Genomic DNA, 26,050 nt, shown 5'->3' with positions numbered 1-26,050 from the left:
GACACCCCCCCCAATCCTGCATCTTGTCCCTTCCAATTCAAATAGTTTTATCTTTGAATAACAGCAGAAAGAAGGACCAATTCTAGATTATGGAAAAAATTTAGATTAAAAAGAAAATGTATAAATGTATACACCGTGATAACATTAATGGTTAAAAGATTTCAGTGTTGGTTGGGAGGAGACTTAATGGTTGTCCCTTAGGCTATGGCAGAATCTGATACATATAGCATCTATGCAGACAATTCTCTGTTCTCCTAATATGTCTGCCAGGTTAGTTTCATCCTGCAGTGAATCAAAATGAGGAGCCCTTTGTTTGATTTGATTAATGAACTCTTTCCTGGTGCGTTAATATTTACTGCAGTGCAGCAGGAAGTGTGGATCAGTTTCTATCTGGTTATGTGTACAGAGCAAACACAAGGTCCTTCTCATTTCACATCTTGGTATCCTTCCTTACTCCATTGTCAATGTTTCCTCATGTCTTAGCTCCTCCTAGTGAGGAATTGAAAGACAACTTAGTAAATGAGACCTCCCTCACTTCATAGCGTCTGTCTGAGCAAGGTCAGGTACGGAAAATGAGCTGATCAGCTGATTTACCTCAGAGCCCAAACATTGAGCAGACCCTCGTCTAAAATCATTTCTAAGCCTTGTGGATGATTCACCGTAAAAATGGTTTGAAAATGTATAAAGAAAGCATTCTTTGACATCTGATTTTCAGTGCAATTATTTTGGTTGATAAATCTGATTATTTAATCATCATCGATATCCTCATCTATGGAGCCAGCAGATCTGTTATTAGGTGATAACAGAGGCTGTCTCTCTTAGTCTAATAATCCGCAGAGCTGAGTTTATACTGATGTTGTTCAGTAAAATAGGATCAATACACAAACTTCTGCCTTAGCAAGGCCATAATTCTTGTCAGATTACAGTATATTATCCTGCATTTAGTTGTCTTGTGCATCAATATATTTTATCTTTTTCAAAGGATATTTTTTGAAGATTAGTGATCTGAGCATTAAAAAAGTGAAGCGTGCAGGGGTGCAACTTTTTGGCAGATGCCACACCTCCAAACCAATCACATTGTCCTTCTGGTAAAAAGACTTCAGCGAAGGATAGACTGGTGTTTCCTCGGTCTGAGGAAACACCAGTCTATCCCTCCAGGGGCATTTAAGGAATTGGAAGATCCTTCATCATGGTGGAAGAAGAATGATTTCCAGGTCGGTTAAGGAGAGAGTTTTAACCAATGTCATCTTTAGCTCATTGTCTCTGATGTATGGCACCGGTGTCATGGTTTAACTGGTCTTGGATTAACTGGTGATGCTCAGATAAACATTCTAAACCACTTTCTTCCAAATTCTAAGAATTTTGTGTCTTCACCTCAGGCATGAATACTTGAAGATTTCAAATAAAATACATGTACAAATACATGTACATAGATAAGTAAATTTAAGCATCTTTCCAGGTGCCCCATCAAAAAAAAAATAATGGCAGTGGCTCATTAATTGAACTTAATAACCCCACAAACCCTTTCCAAGTAATGCTAGTGTATCTGAACACCAGGCATTTACATTGAAATTTCCCATTTGTGAAACAAAAGTGACATAGTCTCATGTTTTGGTTGTATGAGGGTGTCTGTGGGCCCCAGAAGATTTTCAGGACATAGAGTCAGCCACAGCATACTAAAGTTTGGGAAATGCTGCTCCAATTTATTCAGATCATGCCCATTGTTGCAAGAATGTTGTTAGTACAAATACTAGAATAGAGTGTTGCAGTCATGATGTATTTTGTAGGCAAAACCTAGAAGTTAACGTCGCCTGGTGGCAAGCCAATGGGATTTTTGGATCATTGCTGAAAATAAGAGCCATGTCCCATAGTTTATGAAAGTTACACATTTTGATCATAAAGATAATCCTCAGATTATAAATAAATATTTGGTATGTAAACATAACTTATGAAAATAAAAAGGATTAAGCGGCAAGCTTAGTTGTCACGCTTGGGGTGATGATATATTTGATCCAGACGAACACGTCAGACAATACTGACTTTTGTAAGGATAAAAAGAAGGTAATTCAAATAATTCACAAAACAAGATAATAATGTAAAATACACAGAGCTCATTTATTTAATGAAGGTATGCAGAAACTCAAAAAGCACTGTAAGAGAAGAAGTTTGGAGATCAGTGTCCATGTGATCCAAACTAAAGGAACAAAAGAAAGAGATAAAGATGTTAACATTTTGAAATGGTGTTAAAACAATTTAACAATAAAATTCCTTACTCCAGACTGTGGGACCTTGATTTCCAAATAAAATTCACAACTGACTTTCATCTGAAAACAAGACTCTAGACTACTGACCAACGGTTCAGTTTTTTTTTCACCTTAGCCCAGGTGAGACGCTGATAGTGTGATCTGTGGTTCAGAGGTGGCTCGACACTAAGAACACAACATTTGAAATCTATTTCCTGGACCCATCTGTGTGTGATGGTGGCTCTTGATACACTGACTCCAGCCTCAGTCCATTCCCTGTGAAGCTCCCCTAAGTTTTTGAATCTACTTTGTCAGCCCTCAGAAGGTTGAGCTCATCCCTGTTGTTTGTCCCCCTTTTCTTACTATACTTTTCCCTTCCAGTCAACTTTCCATGAATATGCTTTGATACATCACTCTGAGAACAGTCTGCCCTTTCAGCAGAGACCTTGTGTGGCTTACCCTCCTTGTGGAAGGTGCCAATCATTGTCTTCTGGATGACTGTCAAGTCAGCAGTCTTACCCATGATTGTGGTTGTGTGTACTGAACCAGAGAGAGAATGATGGCTCAGCAAGCCTTTGCAAATTGGACTTTTCCACAATATGCTAATATTTTGAGATAGTGGATTTTACATTATTGTGAGCTGTAAGCCATAATCATCAACATTTTTTTTTTAAGTCTTCAAGTATTTCCCTTTGAAATTCCAGTGTAGATGCACCTCAGCCAAAACTCTGGGGTTTATTTACTCTTTAGATAAAATTTAAAAACAACCACAACCTAGATAAAGAGTTGGTCATCCTTCGAAGGTCGCCCTCCCTTTTCCGAGACCTGTGAACAACAAATTTTACACATCAGCCCAGGGTAACTTTTCAAAAAAGAAAGGTTTGATAGAAACGCATGCAGACATACTTGTGTTTGCTGCCTCCCTGCGTGTGCGTTTGACCAGAGCAGGTAAAAGACCCAGAGATGAGTTAAAGGGATGATGAAAATCAACAGTGCGACTTTCGTTTACTGGGTACTGACACTTTATTGTCAGCCTGAAACACAAATGATCATACCAGTTAATTGTTTAAACACATGCTCTTTCCATTAGAGTTCCTCACCTGTACGGAGAATCTCTGTGTATGAGAGCATCCTCCAAAGGGAGAAAATCTTGACGGTAGCTGATCTGGTTTTCATAAACCAGGAAGCTTCCTTCAGTCTGGGGAAATATAAAGAGATGAGAGAAGAAGAGGGCTTATTTGTTCTGTGAATATAAAAATCAAAGAACCGCTCACAGTTACAGTCGTCCCACAGGAGTTCACGCTGAAGCTGAACAGAGCTCGGGCACCGTCTGTCTCCATGGGAACACAACCAGGGTCCAACAGGCGGGTTCGATTTGGAGAGGTGGGTGGGATTGTGTGGGTGGTGTCAACTACTGCCACCATCCTCCCCTCTGGCAAACATACTGTCAGAGAAACACAGTGAGTGTCGAGGTTATGTTAACTTACTCAAAGAAATCAGCTGTGTGTGCTTCAGCTCATGGTGCGTACACAGGAATTCTCTAACAGGGAAGGTGCATTCATGGACGAGATGATCCATCACATTCAGGGAATCTGCATCCACTACCGACACTGCTACTCCAGATACTAGACCCTTTAACGTCAGCTCCTGCAGGACAAATGAATGAAACTGTTAACCAGCACATAAGTCTCCATGTATCAGTGATTTAGTCGAGGAGGCAGGAATACAGTCTCTCTTGTGTTAAGTTTCTGCTAAAGCATAAAATCAATAAACAAAAGAAAATATTTCCAAGGACAGTGGTTAGAAAAACAGAGCCATCACACCAACTATTCCCTATAGAAATTTTAAAACTGTTCAATCAAATTAACTGAACTCATTACCCCATGGTTCATCACAGGGCTGTGAAGCGGAAACTCCACAGTCAGGTAGTCCTCCTCCGCCTCCACCATAATCCCAGCCATCTCCACCAGTTCCCAGTCCAGTTTACGTACTCCGAGGAAAAGCTCCCACTGCAGCCCGGCCTGGGCCCCGTGGTGCAGCAGCACCAGCAGGCTGCTCTCTGTGCACTTCCCTTCAAGCTTAGGGGAGGCAGGAGCTACAGGAAGATAAAAAAGGGAACCACAATAGCAGCACATTCAGCAAAAAGTATTTGCCCTTCTCCTGATTTTTTAATTAATTAATTTTGGTAGGGTGGCCACTTCTTGGAAGGTTCACCACTGTTTTAAGTTTTCTGCCTTTGTGGATAATGGCTCTCACTGTGGTTCACTGCAGTTCCAAAGCCTTAGAAATGGCTTTCTAACCATCCTGCAATTACTTTTTCACATAGCGCCAGGTAGGTTTGGATGGCTTTTTCCCCTTAATAAATGAAATCATCATTTTAAAAATGCCTGTTGTATTTACTTGGGTTAACTCTTTCTAATTTTAAAATCTGTTTGATGGTCTGAAATAACTAGGTGATTTTTTGTTCATGTTTACAAGCAGTTATCATGTCAGGTTTTCACACATTTGTGTTTCTGAATGCGGCTCAGAAAAGTTCACCAAAAAAATCAGAAATAAGTACACTGACAAAAATGCCACTGAACCAATTTAAGAAAACTGAAAACATCAAGAAACTACTCACACAAACCCAACAAAATAGAAAAAAAGTTACAACTCCACACTTGCTTATTAATTTTTTTCCTGCAATTTTATTTTTGCCAAACCTTGAGAACAGTTTTCTACTATGCACGATCTTTATCACCCACCCTTGGAAGACTTTTTAACCCAAACTTAGACTTATCAGCTGCAAAATGATCCAAATATCTCGAGTATGCTGAATTAAGGTCTCCAAAATTTATGATTTTTGAATAAAAATGAGATGAGTTAGACTCAAACCAAAAACATTACTTCTATAAACTAAAGAGGTTCTCTGAGTGGATAAAGCCACCACATCAAACTGCTCTATTTTGTCCAAAGACAGGGTTTAGACATTAAAATACTCACCTTTATGCTCAACACTTTGCTCTAGAGAGGCCTGATGGTAAAACACGCTTCCACTGGGTGAGATAACCAGAGTAAAGGTGAAGGAGAGGCTGTACGTCTTAAATCCTTCACCTATATACTGACATAAGACAGTATGTTTGTTTCACATGTTTTTCAACTTCTACACTAAAAATTCAGTTTGTTGAATCTCACCTCTGGGATTATTTTTGGGTGCGACATCAGGAAACTAATCCGATAGGAGTGACTTCCATTGAAGTGGGAGAGTTTGGACACAATGAGGTCGTTTTCTAGCTGTGTTTGATTTCTGTAGGTCCAAGTTAAAAGGTCACCGCCGCCATCCATGGTCAGTTTCTGGAGGGAGACGTCAGCTGCAAAGACGCCCAAAGTGACAGCTAACAATCCGTGTGATTGAAGTTTGACTGTGGAAGAAGAATGAGATCCAACAGGAGCTAAAGAACAGTTACCTATCATCAAATAGCAAGGTTTACATGGACATCTACTTTCATGTGCAACTTTCAAGGTATAATTGGAAATATCGCTAAGTATTGACTTTCTTAAGAGTGAAATCAAACTCCCTCTGGGTTTTGTTGTTCTCAGCTATGTGTTGACATGAATGGGGATGGTGCTTTTTTAATATGCAAGAATAAATGAGCCTCACTGTCAGTGAAAAATAGGCTTTGAGGGATGAGAGGAGTCTGAAGGAGCCTGAAGGACCGATGCTGTGTGAGGGGCCAGCGCTCATCCTCCCACTGACTCATAAAGAACAAATCCACCGACATCGCCTTGCTGTACTTTCCCCTTAAAACACCACTCTAGAAAAAACACAAAATATGAACCCTTTATCAGGCATTCAGTTTGTTAGCACTTAGTTTGCTGTTACCATATTGCTAACATTATTGTGTTGTTGTGTATCTTCTACCTTAATGTTTCCACCGTTGGCTCCTATAGGAATCCTGACCTCCACTTTCCCTTCCTGCAGGCCCATCTTTAACCCTCTTTCTCTAAATTCAGACTCACTCAGAGGCTGACCATTCACCCCGACCCTCACACCTCTGCCTTTAAACTGACCGTACACCAGTGGAGACAGAATATAGGGAACCGTCCACAGCAGGTCAGACCTGTCTGCTGCAGCATCACCTAATAGAAAGAAGAAACATTTTCCTTTAAAAGCCTCAGAGTCACCAAAAAGAGGTCAAACCTATGAGCCATACTCACTCAGAGGACAGGCAGCAGTGACGTCAACAGCCAGGAAGTCACTCTGAAGTCTGTACAGGACTGTTGCTCTGAGGATCTCTAAATCCACTCCTCTCTCCTGGGGAAAAACAACACCTAAAATCAACACCCACTCAACAATGAAGGATAATCCTCACTGTGAAATATAATTTCTGGGTACCTTAATAAAGTACGAGAGAGGGGAGGAGTAGGGACAGCGGAGAGTGAGGTGTGAGCCATGCAGGGAGATGTGGTAACCCAGAGCAGCAGCTTCTTTTAGGGACAAGATCCTTGCTTCACGTGTGGGAAGGTCTGCTATGTGAAACATCACATGAAGGTCGGCGGCCCCATCAGCTCCTCGCTGACATAAAGAGGTGTGTGAGGAACAAATATTACGAGAATTTCAATAATTTATATCACCATGAAGGAAAACATCAGTTTTTGCAATCCTTTTCTTTTGACGATAAATGCAAATTTACACTGCCTAAAAAAGTACTCAACCCCTTGGCAATTTACCCTTTTATTGATTTTATATGTCAGTCACGGTCAGTACAATTTGAATTTTTGGACCAAAAAAAATAAAAAAACCCTCTTAAATGTAAAAGTTATAACAGACTGCTACAACATTATACCAATTAAATAAAAATATGTAAGGTAAAATAGGTGACTGCATAAATATTCACCCCCTACAAGTCAGTATTTAAGTAGATGCACCTTCTGGCTTGTACTTTTCAGTAACCTTTGTTTTAAGTTGCTTGGAGTGTTCTTTTGTCTCCATGGTGTAATGGTAGCCAGTATAACTATTAACCAGTGGCTGGACTTTTGAGACAAGGGTGACTTTATATTACAATCACTTGGGACACATTCACTGCTCTCAGGTGATTCCCATTTCACTAATTGTCAGACTTCTAGCACCAATTGGCTGGGCCAATGTTAAATTAGATCAGTCAATTTAAGGGGGTGAATATTTATGCAATCACTTATTTTACCTCACATATTTTTATGAAAATTGTTTTGCAGATATCCGTTTTTAACCTCGACTTTAAAAATGTATTATTTTGGTTAAAAAGCCAAATTATATTGACCATCAATCAAAGGGTAAACATCCAAGGGGGTTAACATTTTTTAAGTACCATAAGTCATTAAACAAACACATTTCAGCGGATTTACTGACCTCAGTCTTAGATGTAACAGCAATGGCAGGCTGATAGATTGAAACCTACAGAGGAAAAGGAGGTGCTTGATATCCTGACGAAACAAAGTGCTGGCATGTTCTCTGAGAAATTATCAAACCAAATCAAGACAAAAAAGCAGGCTGAAATATTAGAGTGGAGGAGTTATGCTGGCACGCTGGATATCATGGAGATTCCCATGAGAATGAATGGACTTATTGCTTTTGTACCAGACACAAAGTAAAAACAAGGCATACCTCATTAATGACTAGAAAGATCTAATGTTCATTTTATACTACATAGCAGAAATTTCATAAATCATTTCCTTCTCTTTCTATGGGTTAATCTTCATTTATCCCAATCTTACTTGTCCTGGCTTACACTCGATTCCTTTCAGCAAATATAATCCAGTGCACTCTGTGGGTTTGGTTTCGTTTTTCTTGTATCAAATCTCCCATTGGTCTGAGCCTCACTACATGTAATGAACAGGACAAAAAAGGGAATGTGTGGCTAACAATAATCTAAAAGAAGCAATGGAAGTCCAGGTTATTAACTCACCTCCATGTAGTTCTCCTCACAGACGATCTCTCGGGGTTTCAACTGGCCCTGAAGTGAACAATGAAGCTGGAAGGGATAGGCCACCACCTTCCCATCAGCCTGCAGGTTCACAAACCACAGATGCAGCCAAAAGTCTCTGAGAGTCTGCAGAGGAGGGACACTACAAAATGGTTGGTTGTCATGAATTCAACAAATAAAAGCATAAAAACAAAGAAAATAAATCAACCTTGGTTTGGACATGACAGGCGAGGAATGAGGCTCGAAACAACAGGTCTCCCGCATCATTGATCATGACCATGTACCCACAGCGTGTGGCCTCCTGATCTGACAAGAGGTGGAGTCCATCCTGGTCTGATGGAGTACAGGAAAACACCTTAAAACAAATACTACTCTGTCTTCAAAATTGAATGATGCTCATTTTCCCAAGAAAAATGAGGAAATATACCTTCAAAATCAAAACGAGTATTTGGACCAAGGAAGCTGGATTTAACCGATAGAAAAAAGTGACGCTCAAGACATCTGGTCTGAAACATTCCTGGAAATAACGACAACATTAACTTGCAAGAACATCCATTAACTAATGTTGAGAGCATTGAACCTGGATAACATTCACATATACTTCAGATGTTACAAAATATCAGCGTCAGATGATCTAAGAAGGGCTTAAAATAAATAGATGTAATAATTTCAAAAAATCTTAGCATGACTTTATCTAATGAAATTGGCTTTTATAGCCTTTCAAAATAGGATTTATATTCCCCCCTTTTAACATTTATTTGCCAGTAACATCCTTCAACCAGCGAACTGTGACTTGATGTGCTGAATCAAAGGCAACCGCATCAAACCGCCTGACTTGAACTGCAACGGCTCGGTCCAGACTGCTGAGACCGTCAACAGCAATGTTCTAAAACCATCTTGTGAATCTTTGGTCTAAACTGGGCTTAATGTTGCAATTTCAGAAGGAAGGAACCAAATAAACTAATCAGATATCCCGTGTCTATTGTATTTTAGTTATAGTAATTACTACAAATGTTTCAGAGGTACATTTCGCTGTTTTTCTACAAAAAAAAAAAACCAACAAAAAAACATAATAACAATCAAATAACACCATAGTTTAATGGTGCCAGAATGCAAAAGGGGGAATCAAACTGAGCTGGTTTATCAATTCTTTCTGGGGGACGGGGGAGGATCCGGGGTCCTTACTCTGCCCCTAACGTCCCGAAGCCGAAGTAGCGCCCCTGACGGTATGGCCGCGAAAACCGTTTCCTAAGAGCAGTCAGGCGGAGACGGTCTGCAAATATAGGTGAAACCCAGGAAAACTGTGAGTTAGCAGGTACGCCATTGTTTACCTGGGGTTTTCAGAGTTGTCTTTTTACTTGCCAATGTTGGCATGCGGTTAATTTTAAAGTGTTTCACTGCCCTTACCTGTCGGCATAGAGCTCCAAATACAAGCTGGTAAGAAGAGCAGCAAAGCCACTCTGAAAAACAAACAGGCAATGGAAAACATTTAGACCACATTTAGGTAAGAAATTCACCTACGCAAAATGGGACGAAATAACTTCATTTTTCAAGATACACGGATAAAGACGTCGTAGAAAAGTCGCAATTTTAATTAAACTCACCTGTTCAACTCGGAACTAATTAGCAGCAACATGCGCATGTGCCAAATCTTTATTTAACGGTAAGCACGCCGATTTAAGACTCAAACACCCAAAGAAAACGTAGATTTTATGAGGCACGAAAAAAGTGAACTGAACAGTTTGGGGCGCAGACAAAATACGGCGTCACAGTGACACCTAGCGGACAGAATAAAGGCAACGTAGTAGAATGCTGTAACTGTAGGCTATATAAATGGAAATACTGTTTCTGTATGTATATATATATATATATATATATATATATATATATATATATATATATATATATATATAATACTATATATATATATATATATATATAATACTTATAAAAAGTGTACAATTATTCACCTTCTTTGATGTTTGTTTTGTTTTACACAAAAACCCTCTTTAATGTCAAAGATATAAAATGTAAAATAAATAATTTTCACCCCGTTCAAGTCAGTATTTAGACCGTTCAACTTTGCAAAACTGCTCAAGCTCTATCAGGCTGAACGGGGATTGGGCTTGAACAGCCCTTTTCAAGTCCAGCCCCAAATTCTTTATTGGACTGAGATCTGGGCTTTGACTCAGATACTCTAGAACATTCACCTTGACATCTCTGGACCAGGGTCGACTGCTAAGAAGCATCCCCACAGCATGATGCTGTCACCACCGTGCTTAACAGTGGGGATGGTGTGTTTGTGGTGATGTGCAGTGTTTGGTGTCTGCCCAACGTACTGTCTTGTCTGATTGCCAAAAAGCACCATTGTGGTCTCATCAGACCAAAGAACTTTCTCCCTCTTGATCACGGAGTCTCCCACATGCCATTTGGAAAACTCTGGATAAGATTTAAAATAGTTTTTCTTCAGCAGTGTCTTTCTCTTTGCCACTCTCCCATAGAGCTTTGACTGTTGAAGAACCAGGACAACAGTTGTTGTATGCAGAACCTCTCAGATATCCGCTGCTGGAGCTTGTAACTCCTTCAGAGTAGTCATATCTTGGTGGCCTCTCTCACTAGTCTCCTTCTTGCACAGTCACTCAGTTTGTGAGGACAGTCTGATCTAGGCAGATTTACACATGAGCCAGTTTTCTTCCATTTCTCAATGATGGATTTAACTGAACTCCAGGGGGATGTTCAGTGCCTTGAAAATATTTTTTGTATCCATCCCCTGACTTATTTTCAATAACCTTTTTTCTGAGTTGCTTTGAGCATTTGATGAATACTGATTGACTAGTGACTGGACCTCCAGACTCAGGTGTGTCTATACTACAATCACTTGAGACGCATGTTAGACTACTTGCACTAATTGGCTGGCCATCTGTTGAACTTTGTCAGTCATTTTAAGGGGGTGAATATTTATGCAATCCCTTTTTTTATCTCGCATATTTTTATTTAATTGGCATTACTTTGTAGAAATCAGTTTTCACTTTGACAATTCCAAGGGGGTGAATACTTTTTTTAAAGGCACTGTGTCTATATACTAATATTATACTAATATTTTATGTTAATCAGCAACAGCATAATGTCTCCTATGTTGTACACATCAGCAGGTGGACTAACTAAAGGTGAAGATTTATAATTAATTTTGACAAACTGCTGATCTAATGACACTATATATACCAGGTCACAGCAGGTATGGAGGAGGCAGATGTATGTTCAAGTGATCGTCACTGTTCTGCAGCTCCTCGGCACAGCTGGGCCCCAGGGATCACAACGTCCTGTCTGCTTACTCAAAGTGAAGTCGTGTCGTGATTAAAGATTTCAGACTGAGCAATCACGCTTCTGAGCAAGAGTCCTGCGGTGGGAAAAAAGGTCAGTGGGGATGCATGACTATGTGGAGCCCAATTAAAGTTGAATGAATCTGATTAATGAGAAGATGATTACTAAACAGGAGAGCGTTCATACTCAAGTGGCACAATGGATCCAGACAGAAAGGGATATCGTACTTCATGGAGAGTAGATTAACATGAATGTAAACTCACCGATCACTTCATTAGGTACACCTTTTCAACAGGTCAGTAACACAGATCAGTCAATCACATTGCTGCAGTCCGTGCATTAAGGCATGTAGGCGTGATCAAGGTGATCTCCTGAAATCCAAACTAAACATCAGAATGGAGATAAAAGATACTTTAAGCAACTGGACTTTGGGGTCAGATTATACAGATCAGGGCCGGGGTCCCTAATGATAAACAACCCTCAGAGGCTGATTCAGTGACATCGTGTGCGGCAGACCCAGATTTTGCATGTCCTCATCGGGTTACTAAAAAACAGTTATGACATGAATCATTAAAGTTACTCTCCGCAGACCTATTGTATTGATCTAACGACACCTTGTGGGGTCCTAAACCTCAGGTTGAAAACCATTAAACTCACTTAACTAGGTTACCTCCACTGGCACTCTCATTATAAATTACAGCCATGTTTGTGTTACAGAAAAAAATAATTGAAAACTGGACAAATTTGATCATCTTTATCACCAGGCTGTAACGAAACAAACAAACAAACAAAAAAAAACACTGCTGTGTTTTGTAAGCAGGGTGACATTTAGCTGTTTTCTCTGATTATTTTAGTCCGGCTAAAGTGACTGTATTATTAAAGCTGGTGGAGAGTCTGAGTAGTCAGCAGCCTCATTAACATTTGAGTCACATTGTGTCATTAACAGGTCTGCACAGCGTGACGGCCTCATGTTGTGTTCGGGACTCCTACAACGCTGCTGCAGCTAATCACGATTAACTCATTTAATTCATATCTTACATCAAAATGTGCTGTTTTCATTATTTAACATTTGATATTTAATGTTTGTGTAATGTAAGTATACTAGACCCAATATTTAGCTGTTGAAGTTCTGCTTGATGTCTGTTGATGACCTTATCCAGTCTGGTAACACTTCTCTTTATAACCTCCACCTCCTCATCCCTTCACTCTCTTGCTTCTCCACCAATCACATCCTTTGGTTTCCTTGAGGATGAGGAAGATTTGAAGATGAAGAGTTGTATTTATTAGCTCCTCACATTCTTCTCAACCACTGAGAAGACTGCTTCCACACTTTATCATTTTATTAGTTCAAAGCAGCTTGTCCACATCTTTTGGAAGACTCAGGAAATAAAAGAGTTGGGTTCTGTTTGAGGTGGAGATGCTTCACTTTCAGTTTCAGGTGTTTTTTGTAGTTTTTTGTTCATCTGTGCTGCTGGTGGAGGTGAGCAGTGCTCCACATCCAGACATGCTGACAGAAACACTGAGGGAAAACCTCACAGATGACAAGGTGAGTGAGGAATGTTTGATCAAACTTCAACCGTCGGTGGTTGAAATAATTTCTTTAACAACTTTAAGGTTTATTATGTTTGGTCTATTTAGTTTCCATTCATTCATGTTTTCCTGTAGGATCTTGCTTCGTTGTTCTTGCTGAAGTTTATGTCTGAACTGATGGCAGCCAGAGGAAGTGAGACACTCCCCGAGCCAGAGGAGGTGCTGGGAGTCAGAGAGGAGGTGATGAGGCGGCATATTCCCCTCTCCCACAGAGAGCGCAAAGCAGGCTGCCGAAACTTCTTCTGGAAAACATTCACCTCGTGTTAAACACAGGAGCGACTTTATTCTTGGATGATGAATTCTTCCATGTTTGCTCATTGTGTTGTAACTGGATGTTCCCCCCAAAGACCAATAGACAGGTTTAGACAGTCATAAAGAGTGCTAACAATGTGTCTTTTAAAATCAGACCAGATGTATGCAATGTCTCAAATAAAGTTTTGGATTTTAAAGGGTAAATTTGTCAAGAAATTCTCTTTACTATGTTTATTGAAATGCTGTTACAGCAGGGGTTCCCAAACCCGGGTCCCGGTACTCCCAGGGGGGTGGCAAAGATGTAAGGGAGGGTGCAGGCCCCAGTCTGCTCTTATGTGCATATATTTAGAAAAATCATGATTAGAAACATGATGAGGGTGTATTAGGGCCATGGTAGAAGAGAATCCATTCATTTTTTTAGTTCAAAAAGAAAATCTCAAAATTTCTGAGTTTAAAAAGTTGTAAATCTTTACATTGAAAACTCATAAATTTATTTTTTTTGCATCCTGAATTCACAACAGTGTAAAGTCAAAAATAGATAAGAAACCAAGCTGAAAACAGTGGTTTGACTCTTCACTTTTCAACTTTGATCTGAAAAATTCTAAGATTTGGTTCACATACATTCCTGACAACTAAAGTAAAAAAATCTCATAAATTAATGACCTTAAACTTTAGATTTTTAGTTTTTTTTTTCTTAAAATCACTAGATCTCGATCTTTTTTCTTCTCTAAAGTGGCCCTATTGCGGTGTCATAATAATGAGTATTTTAAACATAGATTTTCTGTCAAGAACAAGCATATGTAGGCATATTATGTTGGCTATTCTCAATGAAAAAAAATAGGAATTGATGTTTAGATTTTTCCAAGTGGGTTGTGGGGGTTTAGCTCTTATTAGTTACTAAGGAAAAAAGGTTGCGAACCTCTGCAGTACAGAAAAACTTAAAGACCCTGTAAAGTGAAATCCAAAATTTGTGTCTTAACACCAAAATTTGATATGTTGGAACAAGGTTGCTGAAGACGTGAAAACACTGAGATGTACATGTGACTGAATTCTGGATTTAGACCATTAGAAAGTTTTCCACCTCTCCTGGCTGGGTTTGACTTGGGCGGGGCCTATGTGTGGGCTCGTGATGTCATGAGCCCACAGTGGGGGGAATGACCCCGCCCCCTAACACTACAATATAAAATCACAGAGCAGTTCATCTCAGTATAGTCTGTTGTTAGCTGATGCCACTGCCTTTATTGAAAGTTAAAGTCAGTTAAATGCTGTTTTTCTGTTCATTGTGAGGTAAATTTGACAAATCTATCAGTCACAGTGGCCTATGAATCATTTAAAGTATCATAACAGAGATTTGAGACAGAAAACATAATTTGTCTCTTCTTCTAAGATCAACAAAAGGTCAAGAGGCAGGCTAATGGCGTGAGTGCTTTCCTTAATTCAGATTGTAGCATTTTTTAATTTGAGAGGATCATATGTCTCTTAAGTGGGCGTGGCTTCAGCTCAGTCCACATACACACCCACACCATCCTAGAACAGATTTTACCGCCTCATTTTTCATGATTTTGAAGTTAATTTTATTAACTTTGAGATGTTTTATTTGACTGAAATTTGACCTGAAATATAACACAGTAATATAACACAGTGGCCATCATACAACAAACCTAAATCCACATTTATTTCCCCTCCTGTGAGACACTTTCAGTTTGTGCTGATTTTGTGCCCCCTGTGGTGAAAGATGTACATTAATGTCTTTGTTGATCTTGTCCTGTACATGCATTGTTAGTGCTCTCTTAAAAATATTAACCTAGAGTTTTTAACACTTTCTGAAAATGTGAAAAATGAAAACAAATCACCTGACAACTACCCCATGCATCAGCAGGTACAAACATTGAAAAAAATTTGGCAGAAATTATATTTCTTTTTGCTGATAGTTTTATTTACCTTTATAGCTCACTAAGAGACATCAAGATTCATTTTAATCCTTTTCTTCTTCAGTTAAACACTCCTCATGGGAACTTTAAAAAAATATTAATAAAAGTGAAGTAGCAAGATATGAGCCAGAATTTCATTATTGACAGCATTAAAGCCGTAATTTCCCATGATGCAATTCAGTTTATTTAATAAATAAATTCCAAGGCAATCTCTTCAAACATAAAAATGCTTTTTTTTTTTTTGTATGGTAACAAAGACATTAAAACACATCGATGCATTTCAGCATCAAATCCTTATCAGGAAATCAAACAAACATAACCTAGGAGGCAGTATGATAAAAATAAAGATATTTTAACGTTTGAGGGGGTGCCTTTACGTTTTTTCTTGTTAATTCATTAACTACATGAATCCCATGCTAAAGAGCACCTCGAGCATACTCTATTGAGTCCACGAGGCACTCCTTTTTCAGTTGTTTTTGGGGTAAAAAGTGACAAACACACAGCTTGACTTGTCGATGTTTTATTAGGAATTTCTGTCACTACAACCTGCATTAGGACAAAATCCGTTCATGTATTTGCTCTCTCAATGTAACGTACTACTTCATAATTTTTTCTTGTGAATTCATCAGGGACCATGTCTGCTGCAGTACCACAGTCTGATCTACAAGCTTCAATTCACAGCATTTCAAAATGAACACACAGCAAGAATGACAACGATTCATTATTCATTTATGACAAATCATAACCGGGAAGAAAATGGTATGATTCAACGGAGTATGACACAAAAGTTGGCATGGGTGAGGATTGTAAAAGAAACGTGTGACTGTAAATGAAATAACTGTGATGACAAAAAACAGATTAATGCAAATACAGAATATATTTACACAAAATGAGATAAATTAACAGATGGAAATGGTTAAGCGTGATCACACAGAAAAGCAGAATTCACAGAAAACAGGTTTTAAAAAGGGTTATTGGGAAAATGAATGACATCCTTGAGGTAAGGCTTTTAAATTTCTAGCCCTTTCAGGTACATTTATAAAAAAGGAAAAGTAAACGGACGGAGGAACAAGCGCTTATACACAATCATAACAAATACTGTAGTTCCAAAGTTGACGGCTTGGCCCACGTGTGCAAGAAAGAGCAAAAATCTAATCTGAATAGTTGTAGTTCAAAACCTCTACTTTTTGGGTACAAAAGATATCATGTTAAATCCCCGTTTTATTTTTGGAGTAAACTGCAAGTAAAAAGTACATTAACAGCCAATATTTCGCATAACTCAATGTCGATGCTCTTCAAATGGCACATTTAAACTCTTCATGAGGCTCAAGCTTCACATGATAGGATGTTTAAAAGCCACATCAGTGACAAACACCCTGATTTCCTTTAGACAGAAAAGTGTTTTGACTTCATTGCACCACTGACTTCAATGTAACAGTCAAGTATCAACCAAATGTTGAACAAACCAAAGCAAGAGTAGACATTCAAGAATGTTATTCTTTAAGATACAAAAATATGTCCTTTATGTTGTAACGTATGAGATTGTTTAAGCTGATTTTGCACTAGTGTGTAATTAAAGCTAAAGAAAAAGCAACAGAGTTTTAGGTAACTACACATTCCTTTCGTCTACATTTCTCGCGCTATGAGGCTACTTCACTGCACTATACGCTACATGCTCTCCAGTTGGGAACAATGTCATTGCCAAACTAAACCAGTCTGTTATGTACAGTCACAGTTATTCATTATGTGCATTTGTTATGCTCGTTTCTAGACTTGTGTTTTTAAAATGTACAGATCCAGATTGTTTCTACAAGTAAACTTCCTAGCTAGCATTTGTGCCTCTTATCTGTGAAAAAAATCCCTCATTTCCAAGTCTAAATTTGTGATATCCTTCCATACTTTGAAAGTCTTTAACAGTGATAACTGTGCAAACTAACCATAGAGCAGTACCAGTGTGGATAAATGGTGATTGGAGCCCAAGCTGCCTGCAGGTCAGGCCACTGTCGTACTAATGCTGAACTAAACGTAATGAACAGAGCTGCTGTGTACCGAAAAAAGGATGAAAATGTTGCAGGACTTCTTACAGAGACGAAACTGGCTTCACCTGTGCTCTATTTCTCATTTAGGTTTTTTTCAGATGAAGCTTCACTTGGACACCACCAGAGGGAGCTGTAGTAAAAACTACGCTGCCTCATTACCAGTGCAACCAAGGACAGAGGGAGTGTAACACAGTCTTCTGTATGTGGAGTGTTTGTGCATTTGAGAGGGTGGGAGGGGTGTAACGTTGAAAAAGTTTGTTAGCAGTCAGTGGAGATTTTGGCAGAGAGGTCCTGGATGCGGCGAGCGCTGCAGCTCTTGCACAGGATGTGGCCATCGAGTGGGTAACAGCCTCGACCTTCTCCTTCAGAGGACAGCAGGAGACCACATTCCTGAAGGACATTTCAATAAGTTAAAAAAAATGGGACACTTTATATCTTGCAATATAGAAAATAATGAGTTCTAATCTGTATTTAGCAGGCACTTTTAGGTATTTTGTGTGCATTTCTGCAAAAGTCAAAGACATGATCTAAGGCTCAAAAAGTTACAAAAAGCCTCTTATGTAGTTGTTTAAAATTTAAAGCTTCAAAAATTTACAGCAGAAGTGATGGCAGACAGATATAACAAACTTATACATCTAATGAACTCACCTCACAGACATAACAGTTAACATGGAAGCTGCGGTCCAGAGCTACAATCCTCACCGTCTCCTCCTGACCCTGTTCAGGCATGATGGGTTCCCCACACACTGAACAACGAGGTGCATATTTTCTGTCAGGAGAAATGAGCAGCAGTATTAACAGTTAGTGGGCCCTTCTCTTTATAATATAAGTTCAAATCGGGAACAACACTGTAAAAATAAATCTCTGTTAACCTGTGAAAGTCGTCGATGCAGTGTATCTGAGAGGTTGCATCCACAGTGAAGGGCACCCCGTCCAGGCAGCAGTTACAGACCACACATGTGAAACAGCGAGGGTGGTAGGCCTTCCCCATTGCCCGCAGGATCCGGTCCAGGATGGGCTTGGAGCACTTTGAGCAGCGCTCTAATGTACTCTGATGAGAAAAGCATAAATTACTTGTTTACTGTTTGGTGAAAGGCAATCTCAAGACCAATTGTTATCATCTGACAGTGATTTATGTCTCTGGGAACAGTGGCCAACTTTCTTAGTTCTTTGGAGCAAAGTTTCCAGTTTTTCTGGGTGCACTACAATGTTTACAATCAAATTAGCATAAAGAAGTGACTGTGTTCAGAGCAAAGCTAAATTTGTCCCTTCAGATATGACTGCAAAGTAAGGGCCCATGCCAACATCTGATGTTTTGAGCTGGCAGCACTCATTTTTAATACAAAACAGATGTAGCTCAGCATTTTCAGTGCTCTGTGTCCTGAACATAATTATACCCTCTGAGTCAGCGATTTTTAACAGATGTGCTCATGGTGCATTAACAGCATTGTGCTTATCAATGCCATTTCTCCTTTAATACAATACAATACAATACAATAACTTTATTTATCACCGAAGGGAAATTCATTTGTATGGAGTCTCATCTGTTTATGGTAGAATTATATAGTCTTATTGCTAAGACTAGACTAAGACTAAGACTCTTATTGCTAATAAACAATCAAAATTAAAAAGAGACAGGGCTTCTAATATCAGCTTTGTCAACAACAATGGCAGGGAGGACACTAACCCGATTTCCTCCTTTTGAGGGTACAACTCCTACTGTAGGTCTACAGTTGCAGCTGATGTTTTCTTGGTGACATTATCTTGAATACAGGGAACTACTCAGCACATAGAGCTATCAAATACAGCCAAGGGAAGCAGAAGTCATCTTTTGCAGTTAACACAGATAAGCTGAGCTCAGGCTCTGGAAGCTGGTAATTGTTGGTTCATTACATCACCTGAATTGTGAGTATTCAACTATTTCTGGCGAGTCTCAGTAAATATTAAGTCACACAGAGGCTCCACTCAGGCATACTTTAATGTTACAAACTTGAAAGGTTTTGTTTGTGGTTTACTTGCATTAGTGGGCCTTATTTTACAGAAAAAATATGATGTAATTTGTAAAAAGCAGAAATGACTGAAAGAAAATACCCATTTAAGTGCTTATTCAATTGTTATTAAACTTCAATGCATTCTTAAAAGTCAGGAAATCTGAACACTGATTGACTTTCAGTACGGTCCATTCTCTGTTAAACTCTTCATTCTCTGCATCTACTTTGTATGTTTTTTAAGTAGAAAAGACGTTTAAAAAAAACACTTTGTGGATCATCTTTAAGCATAATTAGTCAACTGAACAAATGACCTCTAAGGTCTGATTCGACCTAGGGGGGCTCCAATTGAATAACCTGAGTTTAGCAGATTATTCGCTCAAGCAGATTTTTCTTTCTGAAACCTGATTGCTGGCCACACTCACAGAGTGATATCTGTTTACAGAGTTCAGGTCCTGGTTGCTATTAAAACAGCTGCTTATTTGCCCCATACTGACCTTTTTTCCTCAAACAGCAAAGCTTGCTAAATCTTGACTGAACTTGATGTAAAATGTGAATTCTTCTCATAGTAAAATTCAGACTAGATTTTCTCTTATGCAAAGTCTATAGACTTAAAGATGATTTTAGTGGATACAGAGGTTTATGGCTCCCTCCAGGCTGCCATACAGATCGTCATATAACAAAGAAACCTGTGTCTCTCAGTTCTTCCTTTACTTACAATATAACAGCTCTCACAGTAACTCTTCTTGTCGAGGGCGTAGAACGGTTGCCCTCTGAGACGGGCATGGCAAGTAATGCACGTGAAACACTCAACATGGAACACCTGCTCCATGGCGATACAGCCACTGCCGTCACCGACCACGTTGTCACCACAGCGGGCACAGCGACCTGAAACCAAATTATTGACACCAATGTCAAAATTTTATTTACAGGATTTTATTTCAAATGCATTAAGTCAGTAATGTAATGAGTAGTGACCATACCAAAATAGTCTTCTGCAGGGGGGTGGTTCATATCATATACCAGCTTTTTGGTGAGTCGCTCCAGCTCTTCCTCGGGTCTGGCTGTTGATGAGCCCTGCTGAAAGAAGAAGAAATCACACATGTAGCTCGGACACAGAAACCACAGAAATCTTTAATTTGAAATTTGCCACATTTAGGGACTTTGATCAAGCGTTTACTTCTTTTGAACAGACCAAAATGTCTCAGTAAGCACAAGAAATACCCAAATAGACCCTCTCATGTCAATCTTGGCATGCAAATGAAAGGTAAATATCATTATATAAACATGCTGGGAGGCAGACGTGTGATTTACCTTGTTGGACTGATAAGCAGGACTCTGAGCAGTCCCTGGCCCCGTGTGGTTATTTTCCATGCCCCTTTTGGACAGTGGAACCTGGTTAACTCTTCCTCCCGGGCCGCTCCCCTTATACCCTCCTTCATTGTGCATCTCCTGAGCCTGAGACCCAGGATGAGGAGGATACCAGCCCTGCTGACTTGTCTGAGTCTGAGCAGGGGGGCGTGACACCTGCTGGCGAGGAGGGGGCGGGGTGTAGGCCTGTTCCGCCTGTCTCCCTGTTTGGGAGTAGGTAACAGGCTGTGCTGTCTTGACCTGCACGCTGAACCTGGGCCCGGTTGGGGTGGAGGCAGTGGTGTAGGAGGCCGGGACAGGCTGAGGGTAGGGCTTTGGGGTCGAAGAGGAGGAGTAGTAGTCCTGCTGGTGGGAGGTGGAGTACTGAGCAGGTTGGTGCTCGTTGGGGTAGGGGGGTGATGCGTGGTATTGGCTCTGGGGATGTGAGGGGTAACCCATGGAGGGCCGGGCCTGAGGAGGGGGTGCAGGTTTGTAGTGATCCCCTGAGAGGTACTTGTTGTAAGGCACATTGTCGTACAGCTGAGGAGAGTCAGAATAGCAACAGAATTAGCACAGTCATTATCAGAATGAAAGGAAAATGTTACGCTTCCTTAGAGGGTAACTTCCTACTTGTGTACTGGAGTCCTGTGGGTGACTGTCCAGATCAGCCAACATGCTGGTGAGGGAGTCAATATCTGCGTCAATTTTGGAGTGATAGTTCGCTGGCTTTTCAGGGCCTCGCTGCTAAAAACATAGAGTATCATATGAGCAAGAACATAAAGTGGACTTTATGGAAATTGTTATCTTTTGTTGTTGATTCCTCCTATATTATGTAGATGACAAGTCATATATTGAAAAGGAGATCAAAATGTAGATTTGTAAAAAAAAAATAAGTGTTGGAAATGTTTTTATTTAATATCAACATTCTGCTGAAAATGCACCAACCATCAGCTCGTAGCTTTCCATGTGAGGGCTCCAGTTGCGTTCTTCTTTGAGAGCGTGGGGAGGAGTATAGTAGTGATCATTAGAGGAGTGATGAATTGGTCCACCTTTATGCAAGGGAACAAATATTATTTAAAAAAAAAACATATTTTTCCTTGACAATCACATTTAGAAGAAATTCTGAAACAGTTTAAACTGCTAACAGAAGGTTTACCTAAAAAAAAAAAGAAAAAAAAAAAAGAAAACTTGAGGATGTTTTGCATACACACCAGGCTGTGATTAGGAAACTAGAAAATATTTCCAGTTCACATAGAACTAAGCAGAGCCTACCAGAAGCCCTATTTGTAATCATAGCTTTAGTGATCAACTAGTATTTTTAATACATTTTGAATATGTATATGTCAATGTTTGGTATAGGTTGTCTGCAGTCATGTGAGCCTGATAAAGCACAAATGTCTGACAGGAAGCAAGAGGTGAGGAGGCGTGGTAAGGAATTAAGAAGTACAGAGAAAAGTTAGTACGTTAAAACTCTAAATGGACCCGCATGCTGCAGTTATAATTAGAAAACTTCAAAAAATATACGCTTTGAATCCTGAACTTAGCAAAATGTGATTTTTCCTACAGGTTGACTGATTTATGTGGCATGGAGGCAGTTGATATCACTTGTTTCTAAGTCCTGCAGACCTCCTACAGCATGTCTAGCCAGATGAAGGGAGACAAGAGCTTTGAGTAATCTTGTTCTTTAGCTTGGGAAGCTTTTCTCCTTCGTTTTGTAAACAACATGCTTATAATTGAAACTGTGTTATACTAGTAACCAAACAAACCTTGTGGTGTAAGCGACAAAGTAATGATTTGTTGTCCCCAAAATAGCCAGCTCTTTTATATGAACCACAGGAGCTAAAAAGTATAATGAGCTAAGGTAAATGATCTGAATCGCTAAAAAGTTCTTACTGAATTAGCAAGACCAGATGTTCATCCAACCAGACCACTTGGTGAAAACGGATCCTACACAAGCGTTTTCTGACAATGCTCATCAAGGCTTTAGACAGAGTGCTTTAGTCTGTCCAAATCTGATCAGAACGGTGTAAACAGCAAGAAACTTTGGCATTTTGATAGCACTTCTCTATGCAGAAATTACTTCCTGCCCCCCATCTGGAGTTCTCCCCTGTGACCTGACATCATCCGGAAATAACCGTTATCTATATAAATACTTATATACAAAAAATGTTATGCTATTGATGAATCTATTTTATAGGTTTACTATTAGTTCTTGCAAAGATACACTTCTGCATGACTCCCATACATGACTAGTGGTCCTCTCACCTGTGGGTCCAGTAGCCATGTATCTGTTAGCCATCCCTCCTCCTCCTCCTCCTCCGTTCTGGTCATAAGCGCCGTACTTTGGCCGGTAGTCAGACATCCCCTTCTTGATGGGGGCTCTGTAGATCGCTGACCCGGCAGAGTGGGACATCTGGGGGACGGATCGCTCTGGGCTATCCAGAGTCCTTGGTGGAAGCCAGGTGGGACCGGACATGGCAGGCTTCTGGGATTTAAAAGAGACAGTAAAAATTTTTGTTTACACTACCTTTTAAATACAGATGCATAATATGACTTCAGTATGCACTGGCTTTTATTTATCAAGAGCAAGGCATTGACTTAGCTCAGGCTGTTTGCAGCTTTTATCCTTCATTTGCATGAACAGCAGTGGCTGTTGTATCTACATCATAGGTAACCAATGGAAACTAGGGGATGCTTAATATTTTGTTTCCTATGGCAACAGGGACACACACACTACTGAACAATAGGCTTGTAGCAGAGGAGCAGGAAGACAGCAGCCAGTCTGAAAGGATTGGGGATTTCCCGCTGGCTTGCACATTGCCCTGAAACGTGTGCAAGAGTGTTTTCCTTCACTTCTCTCCAGCACACTCACACACTAAATCATAAACAGATACACAAACAGGTGGTTACCCCCGCTCCTGTTGTCCCCCACAATAGTTATTGTCTTCAGGTGTTTACACACTGGTGACTTATGATTGATTTCCAAATGAAGCAGGGACAAAAACAGGCCAGGAAATATTGTGTAATGATATGTGTCTATACACACGGACACCTGGGTCATAACAATCCATTATGTATTCTCTGAGGGGTAAATAACATCACTGCAGCCCACAGCTGAGCTGACAAAGTGCTGACTTGCACCTGAGAACTTTCATTTACATACAATTTCAGAAATGTTTAATGCCATAAAATAGAAAAATACAGATCATTAAAGAGAAGTGCTGATATGACAACTCCTTTCTCGTAAATTCGTCACCATTTTACTGTAAAAGAAAGGCAGACTGATATTTGGTGTTTACTGTAATACCCTTGGGCAGTTGTGTGGCTGACACAATGCTAAACGGATTGTAGCACGTAAACATCATCGAAGTGGAGAAATTAACAGGCCTAGCCCACTCAGATTGATTGTATGTGGGTCGTGTGACCATCATAAACCCTTGTTTGTAAGAGGATTATAAAGATGGGAGAGATTATAGAGACAAACACAAACAAAGTGTAGGAAATACATGTTTGAAGTCTTCTTTTTTAATTTACTTTTTTATTACTTTGATTCATGTTTTTGTGGTTATCGGCAGTAAAAGCATGAGCTTCACTGACAGGCACCTCATGGAGGAAGGAGTGACCATCTCCACCATAGATTTGATTTAAACCCCTTTCTCAATCCGGATGAGCACACACTCAAATCCACTGATGGCTGGGCCAGGCAATTAATGTGAACGTTTATTATCATTATGTGGAAAAAAAGGCAGTTGTCAGGGCTATGTAATCTTAAACCAAACAAAAAAACTGAAAACTTGTGTATTTGTATATTTTTGCATCTCCTGCTGGAGGAAAAGAAGGCGTAGCAACACAAGAAATGTCAAAGTTGACAGTAGCGAGAGTGAAGCAGGAACAAAGAAACATAATCGACATCCGTTGCGAGTTACGTTCAAAATAAAATACATTCTACCTGAAGTCTTCCTACCGACACAAAAACGGACATATTTAGACCAACCAAACTATACCAAACAGATCTTCAACCGTTTGTATAAGTAAAATTATTTAAAAGAACTTGGACTATCATAAGTGCTCGTTTTGCTCCCGACAGTGAGACAATTTAGGTATATCCATGCTTTTATTTTGAAGGCAAGGTGCTATAGTTAGCTTAACGTGTTCGTATCAGTGTATCCTCTACCTTGATGTAGCGATTTGTGCTCGTTTCATTGATCAAATAAAAAGAAGCTAACATTACATTTATTTATTAAGGTAAGTGAGTAGGATAAAAAATTATATTCGCAGGCCATTTTTAAGATAGTTGGAGCATTTCCTACCTTTTACAGTGGATTTACAGTGACTCTCCTCTTCCATTCAGTCCCATCTATAAATAAAGAACAGCAAAAACACTGGTTAAACGGAACCAACAGAAACAGCACACAGAAGCACGTTAACGATATTTCCTCGTTTCAACGGCCACTAACGGTTGTTCCGCATTGTAACACTAACGTCTCGTAAATGAATAAACACATAACCTTATCAGTCGGTCGTCCAAATTTATCATTTCAGCGACAAACGTGAGCAAAACATACCGCGTCAGTAATATAATAACCTACAATGAAGGATAATTAGTAACAGTTAACTTTGATAGCAGGGTTGTTTACTTGTTTGCTAGCCTGTTTTGAACTCGAGCAGAGCTCGTGCCTTGCCTCCAGGCTAACTTCAACACAACCGACTGGGAAACAATGAAATAAACGACACCTACCGCCTGAAACGAGCCACGCAAACACAATCTACGCCTCCGTATGAATGTTCAAAGGCCAGAGAAAGTTATCCCGGAATAACTTTCTGCTAGCTTTAGCGTCGTTAACCTACTTTGTGACGGATCCTGAGGCCTTTAGCTGCAGCAGATCCTCACTGCATTCCCGACGTGTGACGTAGCAGCTGCTGTAACTGCTGCTGCTGTTTGGAGAGAGGGTGGGGGGGTCTGTCACAGGCCTTTTGAAAATTAAAGCAGAGCCCTCATTTATTGATCAAATATTCTTCTGGCAGGATAATCTCAGACTGCATTTTAAATGTTATAATAATGTATAAAAAGGAACCCAGATTTTTAGAGCTTCTGGACTTTTATTTTATTTAAGGAAATCTCAAATTTTAGCTCCTCAAGACAAACACATCTGGCAAAAGTAAATTATATGATACAATACAAACTGGCCCACATTTTACACCAGGTTAAAATTAAATAGGATATGATATGACATAATATACTTGAGTGTCTCCATTGAGACACTGTAACAGCCTCTGCAGCAGAACAATCAACATGTAAACAGAAAAAGTGCAAACCATTGAGAAACAAACTTTTTATTAGTATATGACAAATTTCCTCATATTTCAACAACATAAACATTGCAAAAACAAATT

General features: G+C 39.6%; 3 protein-coding genes across 12 annotated transcripts; 1 reads left to right on the top strand and 2 right to left on the bottom strand.

The window, feature by feature from the left end:
* Nucleotides 1-2,091: 2,091 nt before the first annotated feature.
* LOC121504188 lies at nucleotides 2,092-9,929 on the bottom strand. 7 transcript variants are annotated; one of them, XM_041778852.1, is made up of 20 exons: nucleotides 9,790-9,826; nucleotides 9,593-9,645; nucleotides 9,371-9,458; nucleotides 8,613-8,702; nucleotides 8,394-8,518; nucleotides 8,168-8,311; nucleotides 7,612-7,656; nucleotides 6,619-6,798; nucleotides 6,441-6,537; nucleotides 6,145-6,362; nucleotides 5,884-6,037; nucleotides 5,418-5,644; nucleotides 5,226-5,343; nucleotides 4,124-4,338; nucleotides 3,773-3,890; nucleotides 3,518-3,687; nucleotides 3,344-3,441; nucleotides 3,150-3,277; nucleotides 3,018-3,068; nucleotides 2,092-2,194 (listed from the first exon to the last, which is right to left on the bottom strand). In XM_041778852.1, exons 4-19 carry the CDS (start codon nucleotides 8,698-8,700, stop codon nucleotides 3,034-3,036), a joined length of 2,160 nt encoding a protein of 719 aa, XP_041634786.1. In that variant the 5' UTR covers nucleotides 8,701-8,702; nucleotides 9,371-9,458; nucleotides 9,593-9,645; nucleotides 9,790-9,826; the 3' UTR covers nucleotides 2,092-2,194; nucleotides 3,018-3,033. The 7 variants fall into 7 exon arrangements, with proteins under 7 accessions (XP_041634786.1, XP_041634782.1, XP_041634787.1 ...); XM_041778848.1 differs by lacking the exon at nucleotides 9,371-9,458 and having other exon boundaries at nucleotides 9,790-9,929; XM_041778853.1 differs by lacking the exon at nucleotides 9,371-9,458 and having other exon boundaries at nucleotides 3,150-3,166; nucleotides 9,790-9,929.
* A 2,873-nt stretch (nucleotides 9,930-12,802) lies between these two features.
* On the top strand, nucleotides 12,803-13,475 carry sst5 (somatostatin 5). The gene is made up of 2 exons (XM_041778856.1): nucleotides 12,803-13,052; nucleotides 13,172-13,475. Exons 1-2 carry the CDS (start codon nucleotides 12,924-12,926, stop codon nucleotides 13,361-13,363), a joined length of 321 nt encoding a protein of 106 aa, XP_041634790.1. The 5' UTR covers nucleotides 12,803-12,923; the 3' UTR covers nucleotides 13,364-13,475.
* Nucleotides 13,476-15,783: 2,308 nt separating this feature from the next.
* Nucleotides 15,784-25,606, bottom strand: trip6 (thyroid hormone receptor interactor 6). 4 transcript variants are annotated; one of them, XM_041779775.1, is made up of 11 exons: nucleotides 25,505-25,606; nucleotides 24,967-25,013; nucleotides 22,922-23,141; nucleotides 21,602-21,705; nucleotides 21,287-21,400; nucleotides 20,621-21,196; nucleotides 20,290-20,386; nucleotides 20,025-20,194; nucleotides 18,191-18,369; nucleotides 17,967-18,087; nucleotides 15,784-17,708 (listed from the first exon to the last, which is right to left on the bottom strand). In XM_041779775.1, exons 3-11 carry the CDS (start codon nucleotides 23,130-23,132, stop codon nucleotides 17,577-17,579), a joined length of 1,704 nt encoding a protein of 567 aa, XP_041635709.1. In that variant the 5' UTR covers nucleotides 23,133-23,141; nucleotides 24,967-25,013; nucleotides 25,505-25,606; the 3' UTR covers nucleotides 15,784-17,576. The 4 variants fall into 4 exon arrangements, with proteins under 4 accessions (XP_041635709.1, XP_041635711.1, XP_041635712.1 ...); XM_041779777.1 differs by having other exon boundaries at nucleotides 20,290-20,383; XM_041779778.1 differs by having other exon boundaries at nucleotides 21,287-21,397.
* Between the last annotated feature and the right edge of the window lie 444 nt (nucleotides 25,607-26,050).

The sequence above is a fragment of the Cheilinus undulatus genome, linkage group 22 (assembly GCF_018320785.1).
Source record: "Cheilinus undulatus linkage group 22, ASM1832078v1, whole genome shotgun sequence".
Lineage (NCBI taxonomy): Eukaryota > Metazoa > Chordata > Actinopteri > Labriformes > Labridae > Cheilinus > Cheilinus undulatus.
The sequence above is the reverse complement of the archived record's forward strand: the minus strand, read 5'-3'. Positions and strand labels throughout refer to the sequence as shown.